The 19213-nt window shown below is 36.5% G+C and overlaps 1 protein-coding gene across 6 annotated transcripts in view; it reads right to left on the bottom strand.

The window, feature by feature from the left end:
• LOC104033534 (sodium channel protein type 2 subunit alpha) overlaps nt 1-19213 on the bottom strand; it is a 61243-nt gene that overhangs the window by 30810 nt on the left and 11220 nt on the right. For 2 of the 6 annotated variants that reach the window (XM_075710761.1, XM_075710756.1), the window contains exons 7-16: nt 16912-16975; nt 16202-16343; nt 15171-15377; nt 13466-13756; nt 9865-10245; nt 8739-8871; nt 6697-6935; nt 5593-5766; nt 3503-3859; nt 1411-1890 (exon numbers count right to left, since the gene is read on the bottom strand). In XM_075710761.1, coding sequence (XP_075566876.1) covers nt 1411-1890; nt 3503-3859; nt 5593-5766; nt 6697-6935; nt 8739-8871; nt 9865-10245; nt 13466-13756; nt 15171-15377; nt 16202-16343; nt 16912-16975 — 2468 coding nt within the window. Of the gene's footprint in view, nt 1-1410; nt 1891-3502; nt 3860-5592; nt 5767-6696; nt 6936-8738; nt 8886-9864; nt 10246-13465; nt 13757-15170; nt 15378-16201; nt 16344-16911; nt 16976-19213 lie in introns of all 6 variants that reach the window. The other 4 variants (XM_075710758.1, XM_075710757.1, XM_075710760.1 and 1 more) reach the window with 2 other exon arrangements.

The raw sequence follows: 19213 nt of genomic DNA, 5'->3' as shown, positions 1-19213 counted from the left end.
GCAACCCCCATTCCCTGTTCCCCTCTGCTGCTTGCGGGGAGGAGGTAGAGAAAACCATGGGTGAAATTGAGCCTGGGAAGAAGGGAGGGGGGAGGGGAAGGTGTTTTAAGATTGGTTTCTATTTCTCATTACCCTACACATGTTCTCACTCCTCTCTCCTACTCAGTTTTGATTGGTAGTAAATTAAACTGATTTTCCTGAAGTCGAGTCTGTTTTGCCCATGACAGTAATTGCCGAGTGATCTCCCTGTTCTTATCTTGTCCCACGAGCTTTTCGTTATATTTTCTCTCCCCTGTCCAGTTGAGAAGGGGAGTGATAGAGCAGCTTTGGTGGGCACTTGGCATCCAGCCAGGGTTAAAACACCACAGTGCTGTAAAGGTGCCTGAACAAGATTCCTTTTCTTATCCTATGTACAAAGATAGAATAGAATCAACCAAAATCCTACATTCAGACCAAGAAACTTTTGCATAATCACCGTCTTCGTTACACAGAACAATTAAAGGTTAAACTACAACAACTTGTGCTTTGTTCTACACCCAAGTCATGGCTTTGAAGAGTAAGATAAATACTAATACAAACAATCTGCAAAAAAAAGAAATACTTTTAAATGAACAAGAAAGACATTTCTGAAAAGAAACAAGGAAATACGACTAAATGTGTGATGCAGCCTGTACAAAAAAGGATCTCAGGGTGAGAATTACTAGAATCTTATCCATATTTATACCCTCAGATTCAAGCATGAGAAAATCACTTATGAAAACTTTTATGTTAGTTTATGTCTACACCATAGCATGCAGTACTGTTCAAAAATACCCATGCTAATTCTGAATGAACTAGCATTGGTACTAAGCATAGCACTTACTCCACTTGAGGTGGTGTGCCTCCACCATGTACAATTGTGCAGGACAGAGCACTGGGTTAACACAATAATAATGGCTTCGGCATCCACTGTAACTCACTAAGTACTAGCTCGGATTTGTCCATTTGGCACCACATTGTGCCAGGAAGAGGTACATTTTATTCCGGTCACAGTAGGTAACAGATTCAAATATCTCAAAGCTTTAAAATGACAATGGGTAGGATGTCATTTGAAAATGAAAGGATCTTACATCAAGATAAAAAAACCCAATATAAAGTTGGTTAATTTTCTTGTTAATGATTTAACTAAATAAAATAGAAGAAAAAGATTAATCTTCTAAAAAATTGTCCTATACTGATTATTACTGTAAATGCAATACTGTACTACCATCTCATTCAAAACCCACAACCTTACATCAATTTACGTTAAAAACCATTACAAGTTTGTATACACTGTTATACAGGAATTGGATAGAGATTTGAATTCAACACTAGTAACCTTGGGAAAAAAAGAAAAGCATCAGAGTATTTTAAATATGGAAATAGTCTTACCTCTTTGCTTTCTTCCAGGTCTGATTCGCTGCTGAACTCCTCTGTATTTAAATTTTCAAAATCTGATTCCCCGACAGCAATTGGCACTGTCACAGTGAGACTTGGGTTGTTTATGAATGACATGTAATCACTTTCATCAACAACATATTTTTCCACGCTGCTGCCTATGCCACTGGTAGTTCCATTCCCTTCTTTAAGATAGGCAAGGTTTTTACCTATTTCTACTATTGTGTGGTTGGAAATACAGCTGTCTTTTTTGTTGTTTAGGTCTTCAAGAGGTTTGATTTCATCTAAAACTTTCTGCTTTCTAACAAAGGCTTTTTGGATGAATTCACGCACTTTTCTCTTCACGTAATCTATGCCTTTCTGAATCCTTGCCACAGCAATCTGTAGATTGTTCATTTCATTATCATCGTCTGTAGCAGCAAGGTTGTCTGAACTAAATGAGCTCAGGAGCAAGGCCAAAAAGAGGTTGAGTACCTAAAAGACAGTAAGGAGAAAATATACTGGATCTCTCATTTTTATGTCATAAAAGTATGGGTTGTTCATTATGACATAATTTTTATTTCACAGCTAGCACTTCCTTTCAACCCACCTTCCTGCTATTCTTTCCAGTCCATAATTCCTGTCCCCCATATTTTATTATAACTTGCCAAAAACATTTTTAGCTTGTTTAACTTGACTAAAATAGGTGAAAATCTGGGCTGTTCCTTGACTTTCTCCTCCACACTGGAAGTCGTGTGGGTCTGCTCCTCAAAATGGAGAATGACATAAGGAGGCGGGATACAACATGATGTAGTAATTTATGGAAGCTACATCCAAATCGTTCATAGGTGAGGGGAATGCAGGCAGGCTCTGGTCTTCTACAGTTCAACAGACCATAGTTTCAGTGTCTCTAATTCAGAATATAATAAACTTCTATATTTGCCAATAATGTATCAGTCTATGTTTGTTTTGGTCAGGAAAACTAGCTAAGAGATACAGAGTCCATAGATGTGATACACCTAAATTTTAGGAAACTATTACAGACTTTGTTGCATGACATTTTACAAACATACAAGCTAAAGCTGGACTACATGTAATTATGACAGACTATATGCAAAACTGATTAAAAATAATTTTTAAATTATCTTTGTCAATTCTTCCTGTTCAAACTTGCAGAATATTTTAGAAGGTATACCACAGGAGTCTCACATTAGTCTGGTTAAACTTGGTATTTATGCCTGTGGATAAGCATATTTATAAAAGTCATGGATGATACCAAGAAGAGAAGGGATGTTAGCACTCAACAAGAATGAAACACAATTAGACATAACCATGGTAAATTAGTGAAATGATTCAAAAATCAGTATGGCATTTAATTCTGAAGTACTAGTGTGGAAACGTTGGTTACAAAAAATGAAAAGTACATATACAGAAGGTGTGAAAACTGGCAAGGTGGAAGCACTGCAGAAAAGGGCATATAGGCTGCAGCAGGAAAGCAACACTGGTACAGAAATTTCATGTGTCATTTGGGGATGTATCACAAGGAACGTTGGGTGTAAGACATGGGAGTATAATTATTCCACATTATTTGGTACTTGTGTCTCTAACCAAAATGCTGCTTGGGAGGAATTCAGAGGCCAGTAGCAAAAGGGATAAGTAGTTTAGAAATCATCACCTATAAGAAAAAATTGAACATCTATGCTTATTTTGATTCAGAAAGAAAAGACCGAAAGTGTAAACAGTAAGCCTTTAAGTAATATAAATGTTGTCATGACGACCAACTCTTTTCTATCACTATTGAGACCAGTCAGTTTAATTGGCCGTAAAAGGTGATTTAAGTTAGATGGTTTTTTAAAAGGCATTTTTAACTATAAGCATAATTCAGCACTGATCTTACCAAAGGGGTTATAAGCTTACTGAAGCTGTAAAGAAAAGGTAGACAAACATTTTTCATAAATGATCAAGGTATATTTGAACCTGGCTTAGAGAAAAGGCAAATGAATTACATGATCTCCTAAAGTCCTCCGGTCTTCATCTCTGATTTCTAAACCATGAAAAATAGGAAATATGTTCTAATAGTTTTAAAAAATCCCCACTGATTACGTACCACTAGGTTTCCAATCACCATGACCATCATGAAGACCGTAAGGCACATAGTTTGGCCTGCAACCTCCATGCAATCCCACATCGTTTCTATCCATTCTCCACACAACACTCGAAACACAATCAAGAAAGAGTGGAAAAAGTCATGCATGTGCCAGCGTGGAAGTTCACAGTCGCTAGAGATCTTGCAGACACACTCCTTGTAGCTTTTCCCAAACAGCTGCATCCCAACCACAGCGAAAATGAACACAATGATGGCCAGCACCAGGGTCAGGTTTCCCAAAGCTCCCACTGAGTTGCCAATAATCTTAATCAGCATATTTAGAGTTGGCCAAGATTTTGCCAATTTGAAAACTCGAAGCTGCCAAACAGAAGAATAGTATACAGTTATTCATGTTACTGATTTTAATGAAATTATTGCTATGCATTTCATATTTCAGTTACCCTGTGTCTAAATCATGTCTCATGTAAACTTTAGAAACTTCAGTTACAAAATTTATGTTTCCAGTTCTTTGTACAATACTAGACATCAGCAGTCATAAGTCGTCATTCAAGTCATAAGACGTCAAAAATACTGTCTCTATGCTCATTTCAATTACATTGCAATTATCACAAAGTCTCCAATTCAGACTTTGCCTCTTTTGGTGACTTTAGATATTTATAAACAAGTTGTACTTGTTGGACAAGTTGGACAAAGCGGTCTTTCTCCTTTAGTTAACTCTAAGAGAATACTACTAAAAATAAGCCAGCACATATGAAATGTGATCAGTTTAACAGGGTTGTAAGTGTATAGACACTTCCAGACCTCTTTCATCTTAACTGGCAGAGAGATGGAAGAAATGTTGTTTGTAGAAAGAGAAACAAGCTAGAGTTGTTAATGACAGGCATACGAGTTACTCACAAGTATCTTCAACAATATCTTTTCTGTCATTTAAAATAAGTGTAATGTGTCTTACAAAGTTTGTCATACAAGATTCAGAAAAACAAAGTGTTACATTAAAGTACAACTTGAAACAGACAAAAATGAAATTATTTTGAAAGATACAGCAAGTGTTCAGACAATTGAAAGAGGAGAATACTAAAAGGAATCTAAACCTAAATATTATTTCATCAGATGAGACATAGATAAAATACATAGATGCAAAGTTAAAACCAGAATTCTATTACTGAAGGAGAAGTCAATCCAGACAGATACTAGACTTTAGGCAAAATGCAATATAATGCTATACAGAGAACCAGCAAATGGATGAATTTAAAAACCCTCTTTTTTTTAAAGGAGGTTTATTTAACTTTTATTTAAAGTTAAATATTTTTTGCTTTATTTAAGGCAAAAGTTGAGCTTGATGACTAGGAACTCTAGCTTCATGTCTCTTACTATGTAGGTCTTTTCAGAAGAGGATTTGAACATCAACTTGCATGCTAGCCTAGTCTTCAGCAAGACCAAGGTTTTTCAAGTTCCTATTCATCACAGAGATATCTAATAACAGACAGAGATACTGTAGTGACTTCCAAACAGAAAAGCTGTTAGACAGCAGATGGACCCTTGCAGAGGATGGTAAGGAAAAGGCTGGTAGGCTGGTAGTGATGAAAAATCCCTATCCAAAGAAAAACCTTAACACTACTGTCTTCTAAAACTAACCATGTAAGCAAACTGGTAATGGAAGTCTATCACGTAAAACTGTCAATAAACTTTTATTAACTAATCCATTATTTACTCAGTGATTTAGTAATCTTCAGTCACAGGTAGTGAGGGCCTGTGGCTCTTGCATTTTTTATCCCCTCATCTAGGGAGAAAAAGACTCTAAGAGATACTACTACTAAAAAAAGTTAATCCTTAAAGCACACTCACTGCAAGAACAGAACTGATGTTGACAATGTCTTGAAAAAGAAATAGATGTTACTAAGATAATATGTAAAACAAACTTGACATAATAGATACATGCCATCTAGTGGGTATGCAATTTAGTATTTTCTAAGTTCTTACGAAAAGATCTTCTGTCTTAGCCAAATATATAATGTACAAATGAAGAATGCACAACATAATGCACAAATACAAAAATATAACATAGAAACATATTTTATTAGTATATTTACCAATCGGAATGATCGAAGGACAGATAATCCTTCTACATTTGCAAGGCCAAGCTCCATTAAACTAAGACTCACAATAAAACCATCAAAAATATTCCAGCCCTCTTGGAAATAATAATAAGGATCCATGGCAATTATCTTGAGAAACATTTCTGCTGTGAAAATTCCAGTAAACACCTGCAAGGAAAACAGAGTTTCTTACTCCAGTTTAATGAGAAAATATTAAAAAAATAAAACTAATGGTATCAACTTTTGGTAAGTTATTTCTTCAGCAAGTAATCCATGATAAATCTGAATAGCTTCTCTATATTGCCATACATCGGGTTTAGGAATTAAATTCAGATTTGAAGCTTACATATGCATCACAATGATTTGTTTCCAAAGAAAAATAGGTAAATGGGAAAAATATGTTTTTTATCTAGCCTGCTAATATGCATGTATAAATACTGATACACAGAATCTCTTCTGATTTTAATGCTCAGTTTTTCCTCCTTAGATCTAATCTTTGTCCTTGGGACATCTTTTTGCTTCTAGTGATAAAGATAAGTTTATGAGAGTGACAATTATTTTATTAAGAAAAAAATTATACTGAAAGTTGAGTAGAACTATTCTTCTTCAGAATGATCCATTGAAGGCACTATCATGCCATTTCACCATTCTCTGCAGAGTTGCGGTATATCTGCTGTGCTTACTGGGTGTTTCCCTTCTACAATTCCCTGAACACCCAGGACCTCAGGAGGTGCTAGTGAGGAGCATAACAGGTGTGGGAATGGAACTGATAAGTTCTTATGATTTTAAAGTATCCATCCAAGGAAAAATAATAGATAAATTCCTTTAACCAGCTTCAATGACAGAAGCCAAATGTTTTAAAGATCAAAATGTGTATTGATTCAATAAATCTTACTGTCTTTTGCTCCATAAAGCAAGAGTGGCAAAATCCACAAATGTCAACAAAGAGGGATTCAGTACAGCTTAAATTTAAATTCAACCATCCCAAGCCTATAAATATCTAGTCAACATTTTGTTTTAAGCATATGTACATAGGTCACAGAAGAATTATTTACTAAAAATGCATTTGACATACATGGTACATCATGAAAGACTTACAAGGTTTCCTACTGAAAGCACACCACTAAACTGTTCTGTCATTGGGTAGTGCTCCATGGCCATGAACAGGGTGTTTAGGACAATGCAGATAGTAATGGCCAGATCAACAAATGGGTCCATCACAATCAAATTTACAATATGTTTGACTTTCAGCCAGGGAGTACAGCAGTCCCAAATCAAGCAAGTGTTAGCAAATTTATACCAGCATGGTGGGCATTTCTGTCTGGATTCTTCCAGTTCTAGAGAGAAAAATGAAAATAACATTTTAAACATATTGCAGTATCACCTGGATATTTCCTTGAGGCCTAAATGCTGTTTTCCAAGGTACTGTTGATAAACTGTGTTGATATTGTAGACCTTTTGAAACCAAGGCTACTGTCAGTCAAAAGAAATTACAATTAAAAATAATCTGTCCCACTATGTTTTAAATTTGATGTAAAAAGAATACTGAATATTCAATAGATAAGATAACCATTCACAAGCATATGTTACATAGGATGCAAAATAGAAATTTGTCTTAGAAATCTGGCATACAGGCTGGGTGATGAGTGGATTGAGAACAGCCCTGCAGAGAAAAACTTGGGGGTATTGGTGGATCAAAAACTGAATATGAGCTGGCAATGTGCAATCACAGCCCAGAAAGCCAATCTCATCCTAGGCTGCATCAAAAGAAGTGTGGCCTGGGAGGTGGAGGGAGGTGATTCTCCCACTCTACTCAGCTCTTGTGAGACCGCACCTGGAGTACTGTGTTCAGCTCTGCAGTCCCCAGTATAAGACAGACATGGACCCGTTAGAGCAGGTCCAGAGGAGGGGCATGAAGGGGATCAGGGAGCTGGAGCACCTCCCCTATGAGGACAGGCAGAGAGAGTTGGGGTTGTTTTAGTCTAGAGAAGAGAAGGCTCTGAGAAGACCTTGTAGCAGCCTTCCAGTACTTAAAGGAGGCCTACAGGAAAGATGGGGAGGGACTCTTTATCAGGGAGTGTAGAGATAGGACGAGGGGTAATGGTTTTAAACTGAAAGAGGGTAGATTTAGATTAGATATTCATAGAATCATAGAATGCTTTGGGTTTGAAGGGACCTTGAGAGATCATCGAGCCCAACCCCCCTGCAGTAAGCAGGGATTGAACCTGTGAACTTGGCGTTATTAGCACCATGCTCTAAACAACTGAGCTAACCCAGCTGGTCAGATTAGGTAGAAATTCTTTACTGTGAGGACGGTGAGATACTGGAACGGGTTGCCCAGAGAAGTTGTGGATGCCCCCTCCCTGGAAGTGTTGAAGGCCAGGCTGGATAAGGCTTTGAGCAACTCAATCTAGTGGAAGGTGTCCCTGCCCATGGAGGGGGGGTGGAACTAGATGATCTTTAAGGTCCCTTCCAACCCAAACCATTCTATGATTCTATACATAGAATGAATAAAATATTTAAAATTTTCCTCATGAAAGATAAACATTTAGAACAAACCCAAAGTCAGACAACTATTTAGACAGTATTATGGTCCACATGTGCAAATCTGCTTGTTATTACTGCCCCATTTGCTATTTTGGGTATAGTCATTTAAGCCTCAAAGTAATGTTTTGCCCTTTCTTACAAGTAGTTGCTTAATTCCATGATTCAGATTCATTGTATCTAGCCTTACGGAAAGAACAACATGATCCTTCCTTTGTGAAACAGCATGACTGGTGAATCGGTAGAAGGGGATTGTTCTACTGCAGGAAGCATACCTGTTTCAGTAATCTAAAAAGAGCTTTTACCCCAAAACATAACTTCTCTAGAGAAAGACTGCATTGATAATTGCTTTCTGCTTGCATTTAACTTGGCAGTTTGCTGCTTCCACCTCAAACCTATTAAGATATTGAGAGTTTGACTGCTTTTCCAAATATATCAGTCCATCTTTAAAAAAAAACCTACCTCTATATACAAATCTCATCTTGCCTGTATCCTTTAGGCTGAAATAGCTGCCTTAAAACACCACTACTACTTAATGTATCATACATTTAATAGGACTTTATGGCATTGTCATACAAAAATACTGTGTTACATACCTTCCATTGTGTTTGTAAGCATGCTGGCTATACTCATTGCTCTTTGCCTTGCACTAGGATCTGTTAGGTAGTCCATAGGAACATGATAAGAACTAGACCGTCTCTTTCTTAAGTCAGTTTCTGTAGTAGTGCCCTGAAAATAAAACACTGATAAAATAGACTATTGATTGTTCATTTAATAAGAATAACACTGTAAGTTATTATAAAAGTATAATGGTTTAAAACACTCTGCTGTCCTGCACCATGCTCCATTTATGTCATGGTTTTGCAACACACTAATATATGCCTAACTTTGTGCATAGCAAATAGTCAAATACATCAGTAGGATTGCTCCTGTGCTTAAAGAATATGTTTTCAAGTATTTTGCTGAAACAGGGCTGAGACATTAAAACAGATTTTAGACTATAAACAGTTTTTAGACTATAAAAAGTTCCACAATGCTTGTCAACGAGCTCTGCTGTAAATATCTTTCTAATTAGGCAGTGAAGTCTTTTTCTAAACATGAGAATGCACAGCCCACACAGCTAGCAGTAAAAGCACAAAAAGTGTATTTTCTTAAGATAACTCTAATTTAGAATAAATTATCAATTTCCTAGCACACATTTTCAAACAAAATAAATGAAAACATATTTAATAATGTTGACATCTCCAAAAAGAAAACCCTAGAAAAATTAACTATGTGACAGGAACACTCTCACGACCCATGTAAGTTGTACTATCAATGTTATGTCAAAAGTTTTATATATGGTCAGTGGGAAGTTAAATACTCATTTAATATATTCCATTAAGTAAATATAAGTAATTTATAACTTTTTTTATTTTGATATCCTGTCTAATATATGAATACAGAATCTTCCAATTAAGCCTTCAGTTAGCATAACGAATCAATTGGTATAAGACTACACATACTACATTTATTCAATGGTTTACTACGCTATTCTGTTAATTCCCAGTAAATTAGCATATATTTTCAGTTTCTACTTTAGCTTATAACTGGAATATATGAAAGGAGCATTCACAGCTTGGCCAGAAAGGGAATCATTCCCAAGTAACTACATTTTGTAGAAACAGTAGCTGATCATACAGGGAGAGGACATCATGCCTGAGCTATTGCAGACTTCCTTACATTGCTAGCAGTGGCTGCTTTATCAATCATCACCTCTGGCAGAAGCTGTCCAGTAGGTGACATCAGAGCTGGCGGCCCACCAACTAAGGAAACTACTCCATTGCAATCCACAGTGCTGTGCATCTTCCCATTTGCTGGAAGTGGAGGTACTGTCCTGGATGACCTACTGGCCTGACTAATGTTACTGTTGCGCCGTTCACCATGTCTATGAGGAACAAAGAGAGAATCTCTTCTGCTTTCATTGTCTTCAAAAGTGCTGTGCTCATCATCAGCAAAGTCATTTTCTGATCCTACATCCTTTGCTCGACCTCTGAAGCTGAAAAGACTTGTTCTGCTGTTGCGCCTTGGGGAAAACAGGGAGCCACGAATGCTCAGCAAAGACTGTAGGCAAATGAAAACAATGATTATCAGATTAAAATCCTTTTAGATATAATGTTTTCATACAGGGGAAAAAAACATAGTGTTAATACGTCTTAAAGGGTAAGGTCATCAACAAAGAAATTAAGTGGTACAAAACTGCCCCCCCAAGATACACTCCTTTTTGGATAGTAAACAAAGAGCACATAAGTGACAGACAAAAACTAGCTATTTTACTACTTTGGGTATATGAAATCAATTGGTTTAATTAAAGTAAAAGAAACTGCTTGATAGAATTCTTTCCTCTGCCATTCTGCCTGTTTTATTACCAACTGTTCATAAACTAAGTAAGCACATCTAGATGCTATCTACCCCAGGTTGGCATTAGTCTGACAGGCTGAGTAAAAAAATTTAGGCAAATTTTCTGTGACTCTGTCTGCACACAGAGGTAGCTCCCAAATACTGCCTAGTTTGAAAAACATACATGTTTTTTCAGATACTAGTCAAGTAGGCCACAATAAGGTTTTTACTTCTTTTTAAAAGTCTTAGCAATCCTGAATATGAAAAGATATGCCTGTAACTTTGTATGAAAAGTCTCACTAATCTTCATCAGTTTACTCATGTGAGTATATGTTCTTCTACGTGAGGATCTTTTCAGGATCAGAGACAAAATAATGCTCTAATCTTGCAAATAGTTATACATGTTCTTAACTTTAATTCATATCAGTGACTCTCTCAACTTGGTTGATTAGCATTAGTACCTGATTTCACCCAAGACCTCTATGAATAGCAGAGATAATACATAACAAAGCACTTTCTTTGTTTCTCTTCTGGAACCTATCTTTATGGACCTGAGCCCCATTGTTCTAGGTACTGCAAAATGCAGAACAAAAAGGCACTCTGCAAAAATCTTATCATCTATGTGTAACACAACAGATGGATACAAAAAGAGAGGGAATACAAGGAGGCAAAATTGATGGGTATGATAAACAATGGTCTTAGCTCACCTGAAGTCACTTCCCTGTCAAGCTTTCTGTAGGCAGCATGGTAAAAGAGAGTTTTAAAGAGGGATTTGAGGAAAGCAATGAAGTGTTCTGTGGAAACTCATGGGAGCTTCTTCCAAGCATGAGAGGCAGCATACCAGAAAGAGCTCAAAGAAACTAGTTTGAAAATTTAACAGGAGGTTATGGATGCTGGCATGGGTCAGTCAAAGCTGGGACTTGACTTGTTTACTGTAAGTAGACAAGGTGGGTTGTGAAGAACTTTAGGCACATATGTTTTATGGTATTAAAAAAATATCTTTAGGTAGATATGTTTACTAGCAGATTAGGTGAAAGCAGTGAGATAGGTTAGTGCTCTTTGCAACAACATTCTTGATGAATACAGCAGTAATTGGGACATGGAAAGAGGTCCAATTTAAAAATGATTCACAGTTGTGGGTCCAGAGTAGAGTTTAAAAAAAAAAAAAAAAGAAAAGAAAAAGAGAGAGAGGGGAACTAGCAAAAGGCAAAAGGCCTTGTGGAAATCTCTTAGAAAACTGTCAAAGGGGTAAAAGGATCTTCTAAAGCACAACTAAACCAGGAGAATTGAGAGGAGACAAAATCATGAATGTTAGGAAGAATAAGTTTTCAAGAAGAACATAACAGTCAGTTACATTGAAGGCACGTGAAATGTCAAGGAAAATGTCAAAGATGAGATATAAACCTCAGTTTTGTTTAGGAAAAGGTTATTAAAAGCTGGTGAGTGGAATTTCTGTTTAGTGGCTAGAGCCCAGAGTGAAAAGAAACTAGGGTTGGAAAACCAGAGGGGAGAGGATTGCTAGACTGTCATAGTAAACAGCTGTAAATGAACTTGGAGATGAAAGGTAAGAGAAGCAAATTGTATGAGGAATGTTTCATTTCTTACAAGATGGATGAATTGAGCTGCACTTAAATAAGGGTGCAGATTGAATGAAGACACAAGCAAGAATATGCACCTAAGGGATCAGATGGGTCTACAACATGAAGTTGAAGTCAATGGATATAGGTGTGAAAATTTGTATAAGGAACAGAATGAATCATGAACTAACTAAATTCAGCAATGAAGTCTTACAGAGACTAGTTAGACAGTTAACAACATAAAACAGTGGCAGACCAAGGCAGGAGGTGGGGGGTGGGGGGAGGATGCAGTAATATTAAAAAAGGAAGTACATAAGGAAGTAAGTGGAAGGAGGAGTTAACTTGGCAGAAGTAGGAAGCTAGAAACATTATATTCCCACCACAGTCTGGTCTAAGGAGGACAGTCCTTAATAAGAAAATATCAGATGAAGAGGTCTGAGCTTCTTTGAGAACGGGAGCTGGAGGAAGTGATACATGAAGAGAATATGGATGCTCATGATCTATTTAGGGGCGAAACAGGCTTTTCAGAGATAGTAATAGAAGAGGATTAAAAAGGAAGGCATGAGTTTAGTAATAGTGGCTAGAAAGAGGGAGAAAGCAAGTCATAAAGACCAGGGAGAATCGAGAAGGTGGGGATAAAAGGAAGAAGCATACTGAGGCACACAAAGGGACAGAAAAAGGACAGAATGGATGTGAGAGCTGGACTTGAATTTGAGGGGAGAGTTGGAGGTGGGTAAATGAAGAGGAGCTCTGAAAACTGTAGAAAGGATAACATAACAAAATTATCAAATGAAATAAATGTCTGGATGGGAGGTGCAGATGGCACTCTGAGTCACTGGTGTTTCAATGTAAGAGAACACATGCAAAGACACATTGCCACAGATATTTCCACCTTGTTTAAGATAACAAAATTAATGGTCTCACATCAATTAATTTGTCAATTTCACATGAACATTTATGCAATTTCTACTGGGGTTTTTTTGCATCCCAAATTTAGTACTTTTCTCATTTAAAACATGAAATTCCTTTGTATGTGTGCACCAAACTTTGAAGCCACTGATCATGCTGAATACATTTGTCTTGATGGGGAGATAGGTCCATTTTCATTAAGAAACTTGAAATACAATTCATTTTAATTAATACACATTATTTTGATATTTCACACATAAATTCAGAATAAAAAACAGATCTCTCAAATTCTTACAGTTTCATCTTTGGCTGAAAGTATTATCTTGGTCATACTTTGATTTAAGATATTAAAGAATCTGTGGTATCTTTTGCAAGAATTGACCAAACTACTTTACAGGGTTTTGTTTATATGCTAAGTAGACAACAAAGGTGTTTAAGAGGTAATAATACTATGGTACCTGGTGTGGGGAAGAGAATCTCTTTTCATATGTCAGTCTATTCCCCTCAATGGAAAATCGGAAACCTTTCCTTTTGATGCTGTCCTCTGATTCAGATTTGTGAAATTCTTCCCCATCCTTCTCCTCGCCTTCAGATTGTTCTTTTTGCTTTTTTTTCTTTCTTCTATTCCTCCTCTCTTTAGCACTCTTTGAGCTCAGTTTTGATGCCTCAGAAGAACTTTCGGAGAATCCACCTACTCCACCTACTCCACTATAATCTCTTGAGTCAGCTGCTGCAGCTGCTGCTGCTGCCTATACGTACAAGCACATATGCAATTTACAACATTCATACAAACACACACCACTCACTATTTTAAATTTACTGCCATTCTTAAAAAAATAGTGATTTTGAAATAAAAGCAATGATCCCACTGCACTGAACCCAGCATATCAAAAGTATCATTTGTGAAATACCACAGGAACCATAATTTGCCACTGCTCCATAAACCAGGAGTTAGAGCAGCCCAAGGGAAAACTGTGCTGTCAGAGAACCAACTTAACAAGCATCTGTTTTAGACTGGAGCAATATGTTGCAATGAATTTTTCATCTGAAATACTATGCAAAAGTAAGGAATCAAGACTCAAACAACAGGAAAAATCCCTGTTAACAGGAAGCAACGCTTTCTTACCCCATTTTGCTGGATTTTGAATACTCGCTAGTCTATTAAAGATCTGGCGTAATAATGTTTATCTCAATTTTGCAAATCATAATCAGAGATTTCAGTTGAACTGCAGGCTATTAGAGACCTGCTTCTGTTTGAAGTTTTGAACATTTGTGTACCATTTGATTAACATTTATTTACAAGTAAAAAACCAACACAAACCAACTAACCAACCAAACAAAAAAACCCTGTTGCTGACTTTAGCCATGTGCTTACATGAAAGGCATAGTTTAACTTCTGCTCTGTGTGGCCACATGCCAAGCAGACATTATCAATTATCCTATTAAAGATTCCAGTGTCTTCAAAACTGAAAAGGAATTTCAAAGCAATATGTAATCATGATGTCTGTACCACAGAAGCTTTTTCTCCAGTTTCTCCACTTTTTCCAGTTTTCTTTAAAACTGGAACACTATGGCTTTCTCCTGTTAGAGCTGGGGAAGGAGTAGAAACAGCCAAATGTTGCTGAAGCAAAATAGTTCTCCCACAGCACCTATAATAGTTTTGCTTCTGTTACTTAAATAAGCAGAATTCCTGGGGTTTTCTTTCCCACGTCTCCATTCACAGAATCACAGAATGGTTGAGGTTGGAAAGGAACCTCTGGGGGTCATCATGTCCTACTCACTGGCACAGATAGGGTCATCTAAAGCAGGTTGCCCAGGACCATGTCCAGATGGCTTTTGATTATCTCCAAGGATAGTGATTCCACAAGCACTCTGGGCAACTTGTTCAAGTGCTCAGTAAAAAAGTTAATTTCCATCCCCAGTTTGAAAATCCAGTATTTTAGCTTATTGGTTATAATTTTTGTCACAAATTAACAGGTTCGCTCAAGCCAGCAGAAACAGTGCAATGGAAAATATTAAAGATTGTTTGCAAAACAAAGGAATTTATAAGACTGGAGGTAATATATTGTTAGGAGTAGGGGAGTAAAAGTATTCCTATATGTGGACATAAAGCATCTGATCACAATCATGAATGGAAGAAGGAATTTTACTTTACAGGGATACCTGAGCTTCTTCCTGTTGCTTTTTCAGTTGTTCCAGCATTTGCTGAAATTCTGCTTCTTTCTGTTCTGCTTCTTCCATGGTTGCTTGATTCTGTTCTTCATAGGCCATGGCAACCACAGCCAGGATCAAGTTAATCAGGTAGAAAGAACCCAGGAAAATGACCAAAACAAAAAATATCATGTATGTTTTCCCAGCAGCACGCAGTGTCTGGGGAAAAAAGAGATAATACATCACTTTTAGCAGACTTTTAAATACTGTTGCATAATATGGTAGCATCTGTGTTATAATCTAGAAATACATTGTAAGATTGCTTTGTGTTAGCACAAAATTATTTGATTACTTTTTCCATATACAAATAGTATTATAACCTGCCTACATGTGCAAAAATCCAAGTTTTGTGTCTACTATAGTCAAGGTGAATAAGATTCTGTAGCTTGAATACTTCAGAACTTCTAACAATGAGAATCTGTAGTAGCAGTTGCTGCCCCCACTATAAGCCTGTATTATAGCCTTTAAATCTAACAGTAGTGGGGCCACTAACCAGCATCTTACCTTCTTGCCTCATCAGTCCCAAACTACAATGCTGCAAAGACAGTACAGTATACAAAATGTCATGCTGCACAACATCACTGTCCTTCAGGTTAAGGGTATGTGTAGTTCAGGGACAAGATGCAAGCTTTTCAAAGACAACATAGTTGTACTAGACTGCAAATCAATTTAACTAGCATCTATTTACAGCATGTTTGGGTAAGAAGCTTGAACAACTTAAGTTCATTTACTCAGTTGTGAAAAGAAACAATAATGCTTAACCACCTTCATAAAATATCAGCTATTTCTTGTTATGTATTTGAGTAACACATGGGAATCTAAATCATGAACAAGGCCTCTATTGTTTTAGACAGCTTACATATATGAAATAAAAGATGATTTCTGTCCCAAGGGCCTTAGGGACATGTGAATGAAAATAACTATGCAAGTACTATGTAGTAATGGTATTGGTGATGGTGCTGTTTATTTTAATAAGTCCTCACCAGCTGGTAAAGATTCTCCCAAAAGTCCTGAGTCATCAATCGAAACAGTGACAAGAATGCCCAACTGAAAGTATCAAAACTTGTGTAGCCATAGTTGGGGTTTCTACCAGCTTTCACACATATATATCCTTCTGGACATTGACTACAAAAGAAGAGGAAATGCTATTTTTAACAACTACTCTAAATTACAATATGCTATAGTAAATCACAAAATTGTTCAGGAGTACCAGTTGCTAATGAAATTATGAACAAGTAAATTTTATTCTACATGCCTAAGATAAAAATATATGTCTTAGTGGTTTTCAATTTTTAATTCCATTCCCTAATGATATTTCAAACCTTTAATAATATAAATAATAGTAATCTACCCTTCCCCACAATTTGTCATATCCACACATCTCCACCAGGACAAGAGAAGAATGTCAACTAGCATGGCTGATGATAAACAGTTGTCAGCAGGCTGGCAGCAACATTTATGCACATCGCGTTCATGTGGTTACCTTTACAAAATTAGCCTAAGATACTGAAGAAATTGCCTGTGTCAACTCAAATCACATAGATGGTTATATTTAGGTATAGCTTCAATTGCAAAACATCATTAATTTGCAACTCTGTGGTACAGTTGATACTAAAGTTGACCACCTGAGCTATTCTAAGTAGCAGATTATTTTTTCTTGATGCATAATGAAAAATGATGACTGTTTTCTTACCCTGCATCTGAGCTATTGCCACACAGCAGAGCATCATTTTGTCCTTCCAAGAAGTAGAAATGATCTGGTTTTAAAAAAATAAATTAAAAAGGTGATGAGAAAGACATTGTTTATATCTAATGGAAATTGAGCAATTATATAGGCTTTTACATTTTAAAGAAACAAGCAGAACTAACAAACAGTTTAACTGCAATATATAATGATTAGGAATGAAAAATCATGAAAAATACTGTTTTGACAGGAAAATTACTTTCTATAGAGTGTTGAAGTTGGCCTTTCTTTAGAAAATAGAAAGGTAGTTGTACAGCTAATTCTCAGTAACCTACCCAGATGAGTAAGATACAATGGGTAGATTACCAAATTGTGTATGTCAGCAAGTGAACAAATACGAGGAAAACAAGACAAAGGATGAGGGAAATTCCCTGCCTTTATTCATGCATTTCGATATATACCATTTAGTGTTACTCATTTATAATTATTCATTACGTACTATTTTCTCCAAATATTACTTGAAAAAGTACTGAAATTTTTGCAGCATGAAAACACAACACAACATGCACAAGAAATTGCTAAGTGGACCTTGACTTGAGCACCTGAGGGAGAAACCAGGCTTTTATTGTACGTTACAAAAAATTACGACACCAAATTCTATAGCAGAGGAATGTACTTGAAGTATTTATATGTATTTTGTTAATAGGCTAACTATTAAAATGAAGTAAAGGATCATTTAAAGAGGTGGAAATCTTATAAGCCCCTGGCACATTCTTTTCTTCTCTTTGTTTTGCTTTGAGGCAGAAAGGGAAAACCAATTTGCCATCAATTCCTGGTTTGGGATTCTTATGGTAAAATGGGAGTCTCTAGTGGAGATTTTTGGGTCAGGTGGCATATTAAGCTAAAGTTGCCAAAATTAGGTATGTTCTGGCTGTTCCCAGGAAGCAGATGGTTCCTTGAGATTCACTGCCAGCTGGCATGGACTAGCTTAGCTGGCATGAACTAACCGAGGGCTAATGCTAAAGAGACAAGCAGGGAAATGCAACCAGTTCCTATTGACTGCTTCTACTCTGTCACCACCAGTATACGATAGAGACAGCATAAAATCTGCTTATTTTAAAGAGAGAGAGAGAGATTATATGCCTAATTTATGCATCTGTAATCTATTCTTAGATATCAGATAAGGAAACAGTGGATTTTCAGACATTCCAGTGCTCACATAGTCATGCCCTGTGAGAGATCTAACACCTACTTAAAAAGCTTAAAAAGTTTAAAGATGCAGATAGGCACCAAGCTGGATTTTCAAAATTGGCTGTGGGCCTAATTCACATTCTTATGTGGCACAGCTCCTCCTCTGGTAAGCAGAGGATCCAGTTAAACTATCCAGTCAGCTCAACTTTCAGCCCGCTATTCTGGAAAACATTTAAATAATGGGTTTTTCAATACAAAGATGATAATGATAAAGTAATAAAAATAGTCAATATGAGTTTATAAAAAATATGCAATATATAAAACCACTCCTGTCTCCTGCCAACTTAATAACAGGACAACAGTCATGTGTACAAGTCCTACAGGACACTTTCATAAACAAATATGAGAGATATGTTCTGGCTGGAATCACCGCAAAATATTTGAAAAAAGATTCTCAGAGAGCAGTTGCCAGTGGCACAATGTCAATTCATAAGGGCATCTTTCTGAAGATCCTCCAGGGATCTGTGCTATACACGGTTTTCATAACAAGTTTCATTACCAACTCAAGACATGAAGTAATAGAACAAAATGCATCAAGTATTCTTAAGACATCAAGCTAGGAGAGAAGATGATTGAAATTTAGAATGACCTTTACAAACTGACAAGCTGGTCCAAAAGCAATTGGATTTATTTCAACAGAGACAAGTGGAAAATGCTACAGTTGACAAGGCAAAATCAAATACGTAAATGCAAAATAGACAGGATCTGGCCACAGCCACTGCTGTACAAAAAGATGCAGTGACTGTCACGAACTGCAAGTTGACTGTGAATCAACAATAGGGTGCTGATATAAAAATGATGTAATTTTGAGATGTGTTAATAGGAATGTTCCATATAAGGCACATGAGGTAATTACTTCTAATTTGTACCTTTATTAGAGGAGTAAGTACCAGATTTAGGGATATCATTAAAACAAAAAAAAAAAAAAAACAAACCCAAACAAAAACCAAAGCAAGAAACCCAAACAAAAAAGAAAAACCGAAATCCCAGACTAATTGGAAAGAGTCAAAAAAAGAAAAAAAAGTTAAAATAGATATAGAAAATGCAAAACAGAAAATAG

Source organism: Pelecanus crispus, chromosome 5, assembly GCF_030463565.1.
Source record: "Pelecanus crispus isolate bPelCri1 chromosome 5, bPelCri1.pri, whole genome shotgun sequence".
NCBI classification, from domain to species: Eukaryota; Metazoa; Chordata; class Aves; order Pelecaniformes; family Pelecanidae; genus Pelecanus; species Pelecanus crispus.
Note: the sequence above shows the minus strand (reverse complement) of the source record. Positions and strands in the feature narration are given on the sequence as shown.